Source organism: Sus scrofa, chromosome 1 (genome assembly GCF_000003025.6).
Source record: "Sus scrofa isolate TJ Tabasco breed Duroc chromosome 1, Sscrofa11.1, whole genome shotgun sequence".
NCBI classification, from domain to species: domain Eukaryota; kingdom Metazoa; phylum Chordata; class Mammalia; order Artiodactyla; family Suidae; genus Sus; species Sus scrofa.
This window is the reverse complement of record NC_010443.5, coordinates 272,499,106-272,512,866: the sequence shown is the minus strand read 5'-3', so window position 1 is coordinate 272,512,866 and position 13,761 is coordinate 272,499,106. Positions and strand designations below refer to the sequence as shown.

General features: G+C 52.6%; 1 protein-coding gene across 4 annotated transcripts in view; it reads left to right on the top strand.

The window, feature by feature from the left end:
• AK8 (adenylate kinase 8) overlaps positions 1 to 13,761 on the top strand; it is a 128,008-nt gene that overhangs the window by 112,802 nt on the left and 1,445 nt on the right. For all 4 annotated transcript variants that reach the window (XM_021070832.1, XM_021070835.1, XM_021070821.1 and 1 more), the window contains one exon: positions 13,040 to 13,120. In XM_021070832.1, coding sequence (XP_020926491.1) covers positions 13,040 to 13,120 — 81 coding nt within the window. The remainder of the gene's footprint in view (positions 1 to 13,039; positions 13,121 to 13,761) is intronic.

The window sequence follows — 13,761 nt, the reverse complement described above, 5'->3', positions numbered from 1 at the left end:
GGGGAAGTCTGCAGTCTGGAGCCTAGGAAGAACCAGAAAGTGGGAAGGCTAAAGTGGGATCCAGGGAGCCTTGAAGACGGGGGTACCTGAGTGTGTTGGTCCCATCCCCACTGCACTAGATCTGAAGTTGGGAAAAGCCAGTGTCCCAGCTCAAAGGCAAGCAGACAGGAGAAAGTCTGTCTCGCTGGGGAGAGGGTCAGCCTTTTTGTTCTATTTAGACTTTCAACTGATTGGGTGAGGCCCACCCACAGCAGGGAGAGCAATCTGCTTCATTCATTCCACCAATTTATGTTTCTTTTTTCTTTTTTTTTTTGTCTTTTGTCTTTTATTTCTTTAGGCCATACCCACGGCATATGGAGGTTCCCAGGCTAGGGGTCAAATCGGAGCTATAGCCGCTGGCCTAGACCACAGCCACAGCAATGCAGGATCTGAGCTGTGCCTGCGACCTACGCCATAGCTCACGGCAATGCCGGATCCTTAACCCCCTGAGCAAGGCCAGGGATCGACCTGCATCCTCATGGATACTAGCTGGGTCCATTAACCACTGAGCCACGAGGGGAACTCCATTCCACCAATTTAAATGTTTCTCTCCTCCGAAAACACTCTCACAAATAAACCCAGAATACCATTTGACCAAATATCTGGGTACCCTGTGTCCCATTCAAGTTGACACACAAGATTAACTGTCACGGTCACGTTCTAGCTGGGGCACTTTGACAGGTTGCTAAACCTCTCTGTCCCTCAGTGTTCTCACCTGCTAGAATGGATGAATAATAATCCCCCTGTGAGGTCATGAGAAAGTGGGTCGAGGCTTAGAAGCGTAGCTGGAACTAGGCTCCATGAATATTTTGTCTCATTATCACACACTAAGCAATTGCATGGATCATCGTACTTAATCCTTAAAATAACTTTGTGAGGTACTTCAAAAAAAAGATCCTCGGAGTTCCCATCATGGCGCAGTGGTTAACGAATCCGACTAGGAACCATGAGGTTGCGGGTTCGATCCCTGGGCTCGCTCAGTGGGTCAAGGATCCGGTGTTGCTGTGAGCTGTGGTGTAGGTTGTAGATGCAGCTCGGATCTGGCATTGCTGTGTCTGTGGCGTAGGCCGGCAGCTGTAGCTCTGATTTGACCCCTAGCCTGGGAACCTCCACATGCCACGGGAGCGGCCCTAGAAAAGGCAAAAAGACAAAAAAAAAAAAAAAATCCTCACACATGGAGACTTGGAGGGTGAAATGGCTGGTCCCACAGCGACTGGGAGGTGGCACTGGAGCTTGAACCCAGGTCTTTCTGACTGCAGAGCACAGGTCCTAGCCACTCCCCTCTCTCCACCTCCCCTGAGCTCCCAGCTGACAGCCTGGTGGGCCACCGGCATGAAAACAGGACGTTGCGGTTCCCTTAAATGGGACCGAATACTCCAAGGCTCCAGTGACTTTCGGGGCAGGTGGCGCAGGTTGGGTTCTCCTGGAGGGAGACGCTGAGACAGTCGTGGGGTGGAAAAGGGGTCACGAGGAAGTGACCGAGTCTGGAACAGGGACTGCAGCAGGATGCAGGTGGGGGCTGTGGCATCCGGAGGCAGCCCGACCCAGGCTCTGCCGGCCCAGCAGGGCCCTCCTGAGGGAGGGCTACGTTGGGCACAGCTGGCCAGGTGCTGGCACCCCTCTGTGCCCATTCACTGGCCAAGGGCCGTCCCCAGAAGAGCCTGCTCAAAAGCTTGGGTTGAAATGTCCATCGGTTGGTGAAGGAATGAACAAGATGTGGTCCGCCCGTCCTTGCACGCGGCTCGCCAGGAGAAGGAAGGAGCAGGGCTTCCTCGCCAGGTGGGACAGTGGGGATGAGCCCTGGAAAGGGAGGCTGCCGACACGGTCAGGCCCACGTGGATCTTCTAAGTCGTTGTTATCTGTTACGCACTTTAGACGGACTCTTATGTGTAACCTTTAAAATAAGCTCAGGAGCTGCTCTGTTGTTTTGTTTTTCCGAAATGGAGTCTGGGAGGACCATACACTGGACAATTCCATGTTCAGAAAGTGTCCAGATTCGGCAAAGCCTCGGAGACCAGAAGCAAACCAGCAGTTGCCAGGGCCGGAGGATGAGGGTGCTGCACGTGGGTGCCGGCTTTCCTTCGTGATGCCAATCTAGACTTTCCTCGTGTGGATGCTTGCACACTCTGGCAATACACTGGACAGAACTGTATTCTATGCTTTTTTTTTTTTTTTTCTTTTTCGGCCGCCACCCGCAGTGTATGGAAGTTCCCAGGACAGGGATCAAATCCGAGCTGCAGCTGCGGTGACACAAGATCCTTAACCTGCTGTGCCACAGCAGGAGCTCCTCACACTGCAGACTTTTAAGGGAGTGAATTATAGCTTGGTAAATATATCGTATTTTAAAAAGTCAAGAACGTACAGTTCAAAGCTGGAAGACCTTTATAGCTGGAGGCTGTCAGCTGACCACGCTCCTTGCAGCTGAGCCACGGATTCTTTCTTGGGGGGGGCGCAATGGAGCGTCTACAGGTCGGCCACACCACGGGGTGCTGAGACTGTTCTTGGGGGGGCTGAACTGAGGTTCATTATACGTGGTTGTTGACAGTGTTTCCACTGTCAGAGGGGATCCCCCCCCCCAATGCCCGAAGCAGCCTGTATAGATGCAGGAGCTCTGAGCACAAGGGGGGAGGTGCCATGTGGCTTCCAGCCAGTGCCCGGGGAAGACAGGCTTCCAGGAACGTGCAGGACCTTCTTACACAAGGAAGACCAGTGGGCTGGAGAGCCAGGCCCCCCAGACACAGGCACGGAGCTGGAGGACGATCAAGAGAGAAGGCAGCTCTGAGTGTGGGTGCCCGGGGCCCCGTCCACATTGAGTGCCCTCTATGGATGGCTGACTCGCTGAGCGTGGGTGGGCACAAAGGCTGCAGCGGGGAGGGTAGTGGTGGGAGCAGTGTGGACACCAGGCCTGCCTGGATGCTGGAAAAGCCAGAGTCCTGTATCCACACACGTCCAGGCTGAGCACCCCTGGTACTGATGGCGCCCCCGCCGGCACAGACTGGGCAGTCTTGGCTCCTGGCTCTGGCTTCCATTTGTCTCCTATCATTTTGGCCTTAAATTCATTTGCTTTTCTCTTTGGGAAAAGTTTGCAGAACTTTCTGGCTTCCAGCCACTTGCATGTCAGGGTCGTCTAGGGAGTGTCGGGGTGGCCGCGCGCATAGGAATTATTGTCTTCCTTCCCAGTGGCGAGGGAGGCGGAAGTTCGTGGACGACTCTAAAATGAGACGATTATGCAGGAGTTTGATCCCAGGGTCCCGCTCCTTACACCAGACCGCTGCATTTTGTATGGCGTGTGCTGAGCCGCCCGGCGCGCTCGCTCGCTTTCCAGTTACTGACAGTCGTGGGGCGCGTTCTTCCTGCCCTGGAGAGATTTCAGACACGGGCAGAGTGGATTTGCCGCTATCAATTATGCACCGTTTTAAACAAGAACGGCCAGCAGGAGCCGTGTGTTTTAAGGCGTGGGGAGCGGGCAGGGAGGGGACACGCAGCCGCTACCCGAGGGCGGGAAGCTTGATGCGCGGGGATGGGGACGGGGGCTTGAAGTGAGATTGAGAGGTTTGGCCCTTCATTTCAAATTGTGCTCTTGTCAGAGTAAAAAATATACATAGTAAAAAATTTAAAACTCTGGCTGGAGCCTTTTCCAGTCAGACCCTCTCCAGCATCGCGGCTCCCCTCGCCGTGATGGGACTCTGCAGCCGGCGCCCGTGGCCGGGAGGGAGGACTGGGCCGTCCCACCCAGCGGATGGAGCCCGTCTCCGGGGGATGGCGTGGGGTGGAGTGGGGCCTTCCGCAGCCTCAGGGTCGGTTCCCCCGCGTGCTCATCCTCGCACCACTGCTCCTCTGTTCGGCCCCTACCCACATCCCTGCATGGAGAGCACAGTTCAGACAGACGACTGGCACCTGTCCTCACACAGCTGCCCCCGACCCCACCCACAGTGTGCCCAGTGTGGGTCCTTCTGCAGCTGACCCAGTTCTTATTTTTTGGCCGCACTTGCAGTATGTGGAAGTTCCTGGGTCAGGGATCGAACCCTCGACACAGAAGCGACCCGAGTCACAGCAATGACAAACGCCAGATCCCTTAACCGCTAGGCCGCCAGGGAGGTCCAGTTTTTTGTTGTTTGATAGTCTGTGCATAATTCATGTGCTCCTTCTAACCAGGCTCTCCCAGGGCCCCTTTCTCCTTGCCACTCCCAGATCCATTCGTCTTCACTCCCAGGAGCGCCCCCAACAGCTTGCCCACGCCTCACTTGGTCCCCAAATGCAGTCACCTCTAGACACGATGCCACCTCTCCCTGCCCTTGGACTAGGAGGAGGCCTTGTCCTGAGAGCCTGGAGCGGTGGTCACTCCTGCTCTGTGCTGACCATCGCCGCACAGGTCCCCGTCCTACAAGGACTGCTCTGCAAAAGCTTCGGCGTCGCCTCTCCTCTCTGATGTGCCGTGGGCACAGGTTTCACTTAAAGGCGAGCAGGCCATTCTACTGGTCGCTGTCACTGTGCTTTTCTTCTTGGTGGCTCTCTTTCCTCTCTGATTCTCTGCTTTAGTCATTGCAGTTCCCTTTGAGAGGAGATCCCTTTAAACAAGGGATCCCGAGCAGCAGAGGCTGAGTCTTGGTTTAAAGCACCGACAGCACCACTGCCTTCCAGCTGGCCCAGCACACCCTCCAGGCTTTGAAGGGACTGGGCAAGGAGGAGGAGGTGTTCGAGCCTTTTTCAGGAAATGGTTTTCCTGGACTAGACCTTCCCAATTTGAATGTCACTTTTGGAAATACAAGGTGGTAAGGGATTCATTTGTGCCTTTTCCTGTATGTTATTAGTTGTATATATAATTCACATTTTTATGTATTCTGAACACAAATCCTTTATCGGATAGTTTTCACAAATATTTTCTCCTGGTCTGCGGCATCTCTTTCATTTTCTTAATGTCTTGAAGAGCAGACGTTTTAAATTGCTAGATTTTCTTTCTTTCTTTTTTTTTTTTTTTTGTCTTTTGTCCTTTTAGGGCCATACCTGTGGCATGTGGAGGTTCCCAGGCTAGGGGTCAAATCAGAGCTACAGCTGCCGGCCTGAGCTGCCACAGCCACAGCAATGCCAGATCCGAGCTGCATCTGCAACTTACACCACAGCTCATGGCGACGCCAGATCCTTAACCCACTGAGCGAGGCCAGGAATCAAACCTGCAACCTCGTGGTTCCTGGTCGGATTCGTTTCCGCTGCGCCACGATGGGAACTCCCTTAAATTGTTAGACTTTTTAATGATATCCAATCTGTACATTAAAAAATGTACAGATCATGATTTTGGTATAATATGTAGGAAATCTTTAATCCAAGGGCACAAAGACTTTCTTCCAGAAGTTTGGTAGTTTCAGGTTTCTATTTAGGCTCATGATCCATTTTATTTTGGCTCTGCCCACTGCCGTAACCGTGTCTGATCCTTAACCTGCTGTGCCTCAAAGGAACTCCTCCCGTGATCCATTTTGACTTAAGTTTTGTGGATAGTGTCAGGTGTGGGTCGAGGTTATTGTTGCCATTATTTGTATATGGATGTCTAGTTATTCCAGCACAACTGAGCGGAGAAAATCACCTCTCCACTGACCTGTGAAATAGAGTCACACAAATATGACTGATTACTTTTGATCAGTGGTCAGTTTGATGAAAAGTAATCAGTCATATTTGTGTGAGTCTCTTTCTGGACTCTCTGCTGTCCCTTTAATCCCTGTGTCTAGCCTTTCACCAACGCTCATGCTGTCTTGACTACAGTATCTCTGAAGTAAGTCTTGAAATCAACTTGTTCTCCTTTTTCAGTATTTTTAGTGATTCTAATTCTTTTCCGAAAACATCCTCCATATAAATTTGGGAATTAACTTATGTGGAATCTTCAAAACACCGTCTTGGAATTTGGGTTAGAATTGCATTAAATCTGTATCTCTATTAGAATTGACATTTTTAACCTTATTGAGTCCCTGAGTCATGGACATGGTATAGCTCTCCATACTTATTTAAGTCTTTGATGTCTTTCGTCAGCGTTTTGTAGTTTTCATCATACAGACCATGTGTATATTTCGTTAGCATTATATACCTCAGTATGTCACTTTACATTATTGTAGATGGTGCTATACAATTTCAATTTCCAATTGTTTCTTGCTAGTGTCTTGAAAAGTTGGGGTTTTTTTTGTTTATTGATTTTGTATCCTTTGAAGTCACTAAACCTACTTATTAGTTATAGTAGCCTCCTTGAAGATTCTTTGGGGCTTCTAGTTAGATGATCATGTCATCTACAAATATGCAATTTTATTTCTTCTCTTTCAATTTGTTTGTTTGTTATTTCCTTTTCTTGTCATATTGAGCTATCCAGGACTTCCAGTAAGATGTCAAATGAGTCTTGAAAATGGGCATCCTGACCTCGTTCCCAATCTTAAGGGGAAAGCATTCTGCCTTTGAGTAGGATATTATCTGAATTTTTGATAAATGCTTTCTATTAGATTGAGGAGGAAGTTATCTTCTATTTCTAGTTTGCTTAGAATATTTATCAGGAATTGATATAAAATTGTATTAAATGCTTTTCCTGCAACTATTGAGATGATTGTATAGTTTTTTCTTTAGTCTAATAATGCAGTTATATTGATTGATTTTTGAAAATTGAACCGGATTTTCATTACCAGGCCAAACCCTACTTAGTTATAATGTGTTATTCTTTTCATTTATTGCTAGATTCAATCTGCTAGTATTTTACTGAGCATTCTGTACCTGTATTCACACAGGATATCGGTCTCTAGTTTTCTTATAGTGTCTTTGTCTGGTTGTTGGTATCAGGGAAGGCTGCCTAGTAAAGTAAGTTTTGTTCTCTTCTATTTTCTGAGTTTGCGTAGCATTGGCATTGTAGTTAGGGTAGAATTAGTACTATCACATGGTTCATATTGTTTGGTCCATCCATTTATTTATATACGTATGTATGTTCAGAACCTCATTCAATGGTAAGTTTATTCGAGGCCAAAATCCACCTCCCCCCACCTTTGTTATGGCATCTATTAATCACACCATAGTGCTTATTTTTTATTGCAGCAAAATATACATAACATAAAAGGTATTGTTTTAACCCCCCCTTTTTTTTTTTTTCTTTCTTTTACGGCTGCACCCACGGCATATGGAGGTTCCCAGGCTAGGGGTCCAGTAGGAGCTACAGCTGCCAGCCTCCACCAGAGCCACAGCCATGCCAGATCCAAGCTGCATCTGTAACCTTACCACAGCTCAAGGCAATGCCGGATCCTTAACCTACTGAGCGAGGCCAAGGATTGAACCTGTGTCCTCACGGATACTAGTTGGGTTTGTTTCCACTGTGCTACAACAGAAACTCCTATTTTAACCATTTTTTTAGTATAGAGTTCAGTAGCATTAAATACATTCTCTCCAGCACTTTGGTATCTTCCCAAACTGAAACTCTGTCCCACCTCCCAGACGACAACTCTGAATTTCCCCTCCAGCAGCTGGCTCCCACCCTTCTACTCTCTGTCTCCATGAATCCGACTCGTCATATAAGCGGCATCATATAAGTAGCATCATGCAACCTTTGTCCTTCTGCGTCTTATTCCACTTAGTGTAACATCTTCAAGCTTCACCCACGTTGTAGCATGTGGCAGGATTTCATTCCTTTTTAAGGCTGGATACATTCTGTTGTGGTATATACCACATTTTGTTTCTCCACTCATCCACTGATGGACATTTAGGTTATTTCTGCCTTTTGGCTATTGAGAATCATGCTGCAATGAACTTGGGTGTGCAAATACCTGTTCCAATATCTGTCTTTCCTTATTTGGGTATATGTCCGAAGTGGAATAGCTGGATCCTTGGTCATTCCATGCTTCATTTCTCTGGGAACTGACATACCGTTGTTCACAGCGGTTGTGCCATTTGGCATCCCGCGAGCACAGCACACGGCTCCGCTCTCTCCACGTCGTCACCCCCACGTGGTTTTGGAATAACATCCGTCCTGATGGGCGTGAGGTAGTATCTCGATGTAGTTACACGTGCTGCTTTGTGTGGAGATTTGCACGTAGTAGGGGCTTGTTGCTGTGATGGAGACCTGGGCACCACATTCATTTAAAGTCAGTTTCGTTGGAGTTCCCTGGTGGCTCCGTAGGTAGGGACCTGGCGTCGTTACCGCTTGATCCCCGGCCCAGGGATTTCCACGTGCCTCAGATGCGGCCAAAAAGTAAATAATTACAATAAAGTCAGTTAGTGTATGTCACACTTCTCAGTTTATCAAATCTGTCCATGGGTCCGGAGAGAATTCTATCCCTCAGCTTGCAGTGGCTTTAGCTCTGGAGCTGGGGGACTTCAAGGCCTTTGAGGAAGAAGGCTTCCTTTGCTCCCCAGGCAGAGCCCCAGGCGGCGCAATCAGAGGGGTCCTAAGAAGGTGGCTCAAGAGAGCCCTCTTGTCCCTGGTAGCTGCCATCGGTGCGCTGGGTGACAGCATGTGAGCCTCCCTCTCCGGGACTCGGTTTCCTCATTTTGTACACTGAGCGATTGTTTCAGAGCAGTGGTCCTCGACCCTGGCTGCATACTGCAAGCACTTGGGGAGCTTTTAAATATCTCTCCCTCCCAGGCCTCACCTTGGGCCAGTTATAGCAGAATCTCTGGGGGAGGCCCAGGCCTCCATAATCTCAGAGCTCCCCTGGTAGGTCCAGAATTTGGCCAAGGTGAGACCTCGGAATAGAGCCAGGCTTCCCATACCTGCCTGAGCAGGCGAATCACCTGAGCTGCTGACTTAGAGACACACACCTCCCAGCCCCTCCCCTGGAAGTTTTGGTTTGGAAGTTCTGGAAGGGGTGCCCAGAATCAGAATCTGATTTTTTTGTTTTTTAGTTTTCGTGGGGTTTTTTGCTTTGTTTGTTTCTCCTGCGGCATATGGAGGTTCTCAGGCTAGGGGTCAAGTCGGAGCTGTAGCTGCGGCCTACGCCACAGCCACAGCAACGCGGGATCTGAGCCGCATCTGTGACCTACACCACAGCTCATGGCAACACCGGATTCTTAACCCACTGAGCGAGACCAGGGATCAAACCTGCGTCCTCACGGATGCCACTCAGATTCGTTTCCAATGAGCCACGACAGGAACGCCCTAATCAGATTCTTAACCCACTGAGCTACAACAGAAACTCCCTGTTTTTTCTCTTTTAAATTGAAGTATAGCTGATTTACAGTACTGTGTTAGTTTCAGGTCGGAATCTGTGTTTTAGACAAGCCCTCGGGTGATTCTCAACCTCAGACCGATCCGGGCAACACGGGCGCAGAGGGGCGCGCCTCCATCCTCCGCGAGCACACGAACCCCTGCAGACGGTGTTAAACCGCAGACTTTGATCCAACGGCGGGCGGCGGGGCCTGAGCGCCCAGCTGGTGCCGTGCTGCTGGCCCGAGGACCCCACTTCAAGGAGCGAGCGAGTAGCAGCCGCCAGCCTGAAGTTCTGCAAGCCCCCCAGCAGGTGTAGGTCCCGCCCCTGGTGACCCGGGCTCGTCCCGCTTGGGGTATATGCTGTGCTTCCTTGGCTTTCCCATCCTCCCTTTTCTGGCTGTTGGCTTAAGTGAGTAGCAGAAGACAAAGAAATACCGCAGGTGGGGGCATGCGGGCCCCCCCCCCCGCACAGCTGTCTGGGCACCCCGCTCTCCCGCCCCCCGGCCCTGGCCTCGGGGCGCCACCGGGAGCCTGGCTAATCAGAAGCTTCCAGCCTGGAAGCACAGCTCCGCCTCAGCGAAGCTTTTCCCAGCGATGTGTTTCAAGCACCGATTTGGTGCCTCGTGTTTCTGATCTGCCAGCCTCTCACGAGCCGTTCCCTTGAATGACGACACGCGGTCCTGAGATGCTGGGTTAAAAATCTTTCAGTTAGGCTTGTTTGTTTATGAAGCAGCATCAATTATCAGGGCTTTTCCAAACTGGCTTCCTTTCTACTGGCGTCGGCATCCGGAGCAGCACCGTCAGCCGCCAGCCGCGGTGACAGCCGCGTTTTGGTGTCGCTGTTGGGCCTCGCAAGTTCTGGGGGTGCGGGGAGGGGTGTATGTTCGGAGTGTGAGGGATGAAACACCCGCGCTCCCCGTGTTCAGACGCCCCCCGATCTCGCATGTTTTCTTTGGTGGCTGTTATTTCGCGGCACGTTGTGAAAGGATTCCTTGTCGCCGTGTGGATGTCCGCGGCTCCCGTCCCCCAGGCTGCGCTGGCCTGGCGGAGGGCTGGCTGCCACTCTCATCAGGTATCAGAGGGGGGCTTCTTGGCAACTGGGCAGAAGTGAACCTCAGCACACAGCATGGGCAAAACAAGAGGGGAAGAAAGGCCGTGGGAGAGGCTGGACAGGAAGGAGAGCATTTGGCTCGCATCTGACGCCTTTTCCAAGTTCACGCATTTCCCAGAAGCAAGTGGAACTGAAGGATGAGGTGACTCGGTGGCTTCTGGATAACAACTGCAGGGAACCCAGCTCTAAACGGCTCAAGCGAAAGAGATGTGTGTGTTCATGTCAGGGAAACACTGAGGGGTGTTGGCTTCAGGCATAGCTTGATCCAGGGCCCCAAGCAGTGTCTCTCGCCATCTCTCTGCTCTCTTGAAGTGGGCTTTGTTCTCAGGTGGTGGTGTGGGGTCTCTGGGTGCAACCGCTTAGCAGCCCAGAACAAATGAAGCTTCTTTCTCTCTGGCAAGCCTTGGGGTGGCCTCTCATTGGCCTGGTTTGTATCTGTCTGCATGGTGACCCAATTCCTGTGGTCAGGAGGAGCCAGCACTTGGATTGGCCATAGCTGGGCCTCCCTCGTGCCCAGCCCCACAGCCCTGGGTGGGATAACTCCAAACAGGTCACAGGGCTGAGCAGGCATTGGTGGCTCACTGCAGGCTCAGAAAGATCACTGGAAGCGGCGAGCATGGGTCGGTGTGTGGCAGCTGGGGCAGCCCGGCCTGGCCACCTCCTTGCCGTCGGCAGCATCCGTGTCCTTCATGGCTCCGTAAAGCTCTGATCAGTGACTCAAACCATTTTGAAGAACCAGCGCCCCTTTGAGAATCTGTTGAGCAGCACAGACGGGTCCCCTCCCAGAAAATGCACAGAGGCCACAGTTAACATCCAATGTCCGGGGGGCCAGGAAGCCGGGTTGAGAATCCCTGGCCCAGGTGTTCTCTGAGGTGGCAGCTCCCAGTCACAGATTTGGGGGGCTGGTTCTTGGCTCTCTCCAGGACCTTCTGGATCAGCCCTTCTGGGCCAGGGTGTTGGCATCCTGAAAATCACAGATCCCAAGGGGCTTCTGATGTAGCTGGTCCCTGGGAGTTAGAGGCACACATCTCAGACCCCTTCCCTTCTGGAATTGAGCATCATTCTCCACCCTACCTGCTGGTTGAGCGTTTTGGCTGGTGTGGGAGAAGAGTCAGGCAGTAGGCAGAGCCAGTGTAGACAGAACACTAGACCCATGTACAGCTGACTCGCCTCTCCATTCCTTCACTCATGTTTCCTGGGGCTTCCCGGGGTCCCAACACTGGCCGGGGGCCCTAAGGGTGGCTCATGGACCCACTGGATACACCAAAGCCTGGCCTCCTGGTGCCCGATCAACACATCTGGTGAATTCCGGGGATGACGGGGAGGGCACCTTCTGTTCACTGACTTGGAGGAGGCAGAGCATCTGTTCTAAAAAGACCCCCGGCCAGGAGTGAAGGCGGGAAATCTCTGAGTATGTTTTTCTTCAACTTAGAGATGCTTCACTTACTTGGAAGTGGAATGAACAAGGCTTTGGGCGTACAGCAAGTGTTGACGCTGGGGTTGCTCTCACCGATGTTGTCCCAGTGGAAGCTGCCTCAGTCTTGGGACCCTGTATCTGGGATGGCAACCCTGTTCACTGCCCTGCCTCTGTCCCATAATGATGGCTGGTAAACACAGGGGCTGAGGGCGGTGCCTGGCACACAGCAGGTGCTCACGAAATATAGGTATGAACTAATTAAATGGCAGTGAGTAAGCGGTAAGGGAGAGATGAAATATTCCAGAACTCAGTACTTAAAAGTAAACTGGGATGGTTTAACACCAGAAGACAGGGCCTGGGTTAGAGCTGTGGGCAGGAGCTAGAACCCTTAGGCCTTCACCCCCGCCTGCCTCCTCCAGCCAGAGAGGCAGCTGCTCCCACCGGTCCCATGTCCCTCACGGCGCTGGGGGCTGTCCTGCCCTTTGTAATCCCCGCCTCCACCCACCAGAGGCCACCAGCAGCCCCTCCCCAGGTGTGAGGACCCAAATGTCCCTCCCCCCTCTGTTCGAACCATTCGAACTAGGGCTTCGGGAGGCGCGTTCACAGACACGCCCGGTCCTGCGGCATCAGACGCGGGCGCTGTGTCTTTTCCGCTGGGCTCCGATGTGGACAATTGCTTCGGTCACTTGACTTGGAGAGTCCTGCTCCCCTGGGCCCGGGCTCTTTTCTGAAAGAGGAAGTGAGCATGAGCAGCCCCGCCTCTCTCGGGGGGCCAGTCGGGGAGGGATTCGACGACCCCCCCGCTGCCGAGTGGCGCACCCAGGGCGCTCAGACCGGCGCTGAGCTCGCCCCACACTTAGGCTCCTCCCACATCTCCAACGCCAGCAATGACTGCCAGCCCCATTCTGCAGGTGAGAAAAGCGAGTCAGAGCAGTTGTGTTAGTGGCCCGAGGTCCCACAGCGGGTCCCTCCTGGAGGTAAGAGTCTAACCCAAGTCTGGGTGGCTCCAGAGAACACGCCGTCCTCCCCAAAGGATGGGGCGCCTGCTCCCCAACACTCACCTGAGTGATGCCCCCACGGGAGTGAGGGGAGCTGGGAGCTGGCCCCCAATCAGGGTGCAGAGAGCTTCCACAGCTGGGAGGCCCTGCCCGCGCCTTTCCCCGTGACCACCCCCACCCCAGGCCTGGTACCCCGAGTCCTGAGGAATGGCCCCCAAGGCTCCACCCAGTCTTGGGGGCTGGGGCCCACCCTGGTCCGAGAGCTTTGGGCCTGCGTCCCCTCCTGCTGACCTCTGTGCTTATTGTCCCCCCAGGGTGTTTTTCCTGAATGTGCCATTTGATTCCATCCTGGAGCGGCTGACCCTGAGAAGAACCGACCCTGTCACAGGAGAAAGGTTTGTGCGGACTCCCGGGGCCACGGCCCACCCGGGACCCCCTCTCCCTCTGGCTGCCCGGTACCAGGGCAGGGCTTCTTCAGAGAGGATGCTGGTGACAACTGACGGAAGACTCTAGAAAAGGGGGTCACCCGCTATTCCACGCAGTCCGTGACCCTCTTTTCTGCAAGAGTGAAAACAAAATGAATGTCCGGGGTTCTCGTGCAGTTTTGAAACGTTCGCCCATCTGTCCAGGCTCAGCTCTGACCCCAGCGTGTGAAATGGCCCTTTGCTGTCACCGTAGTGTGTCCCAGGTGTGGCTGCTGTAGAGACACATCCCCTGGGAACCAGGCCACCTTTGAGCCCTCCCACAGCCACGGGGGAGACCCTGAGTTTGGTGGTGCATCTGCCCAAGCACAGCGCTGTGTCACTGTGAAAACACAGCGTTTTGGAGGTCCCATCATGGCTCAGTGGTTAACGAATCTGACTAGGATCCGTGAGGACACAGGTTCAATCCCTGGCCTCGCTCAGTGGGTTAAGGATCCGGCGTTGCTGTGAGCTGTGGTGTAGGTCACAGATGTGGCCCGGATCCTACATTGCTGTGGCTCGGATTGGACCCCAGCCTGGGAACCTCCATGTGCTGTGGGTTCGGCCCTAAAAAG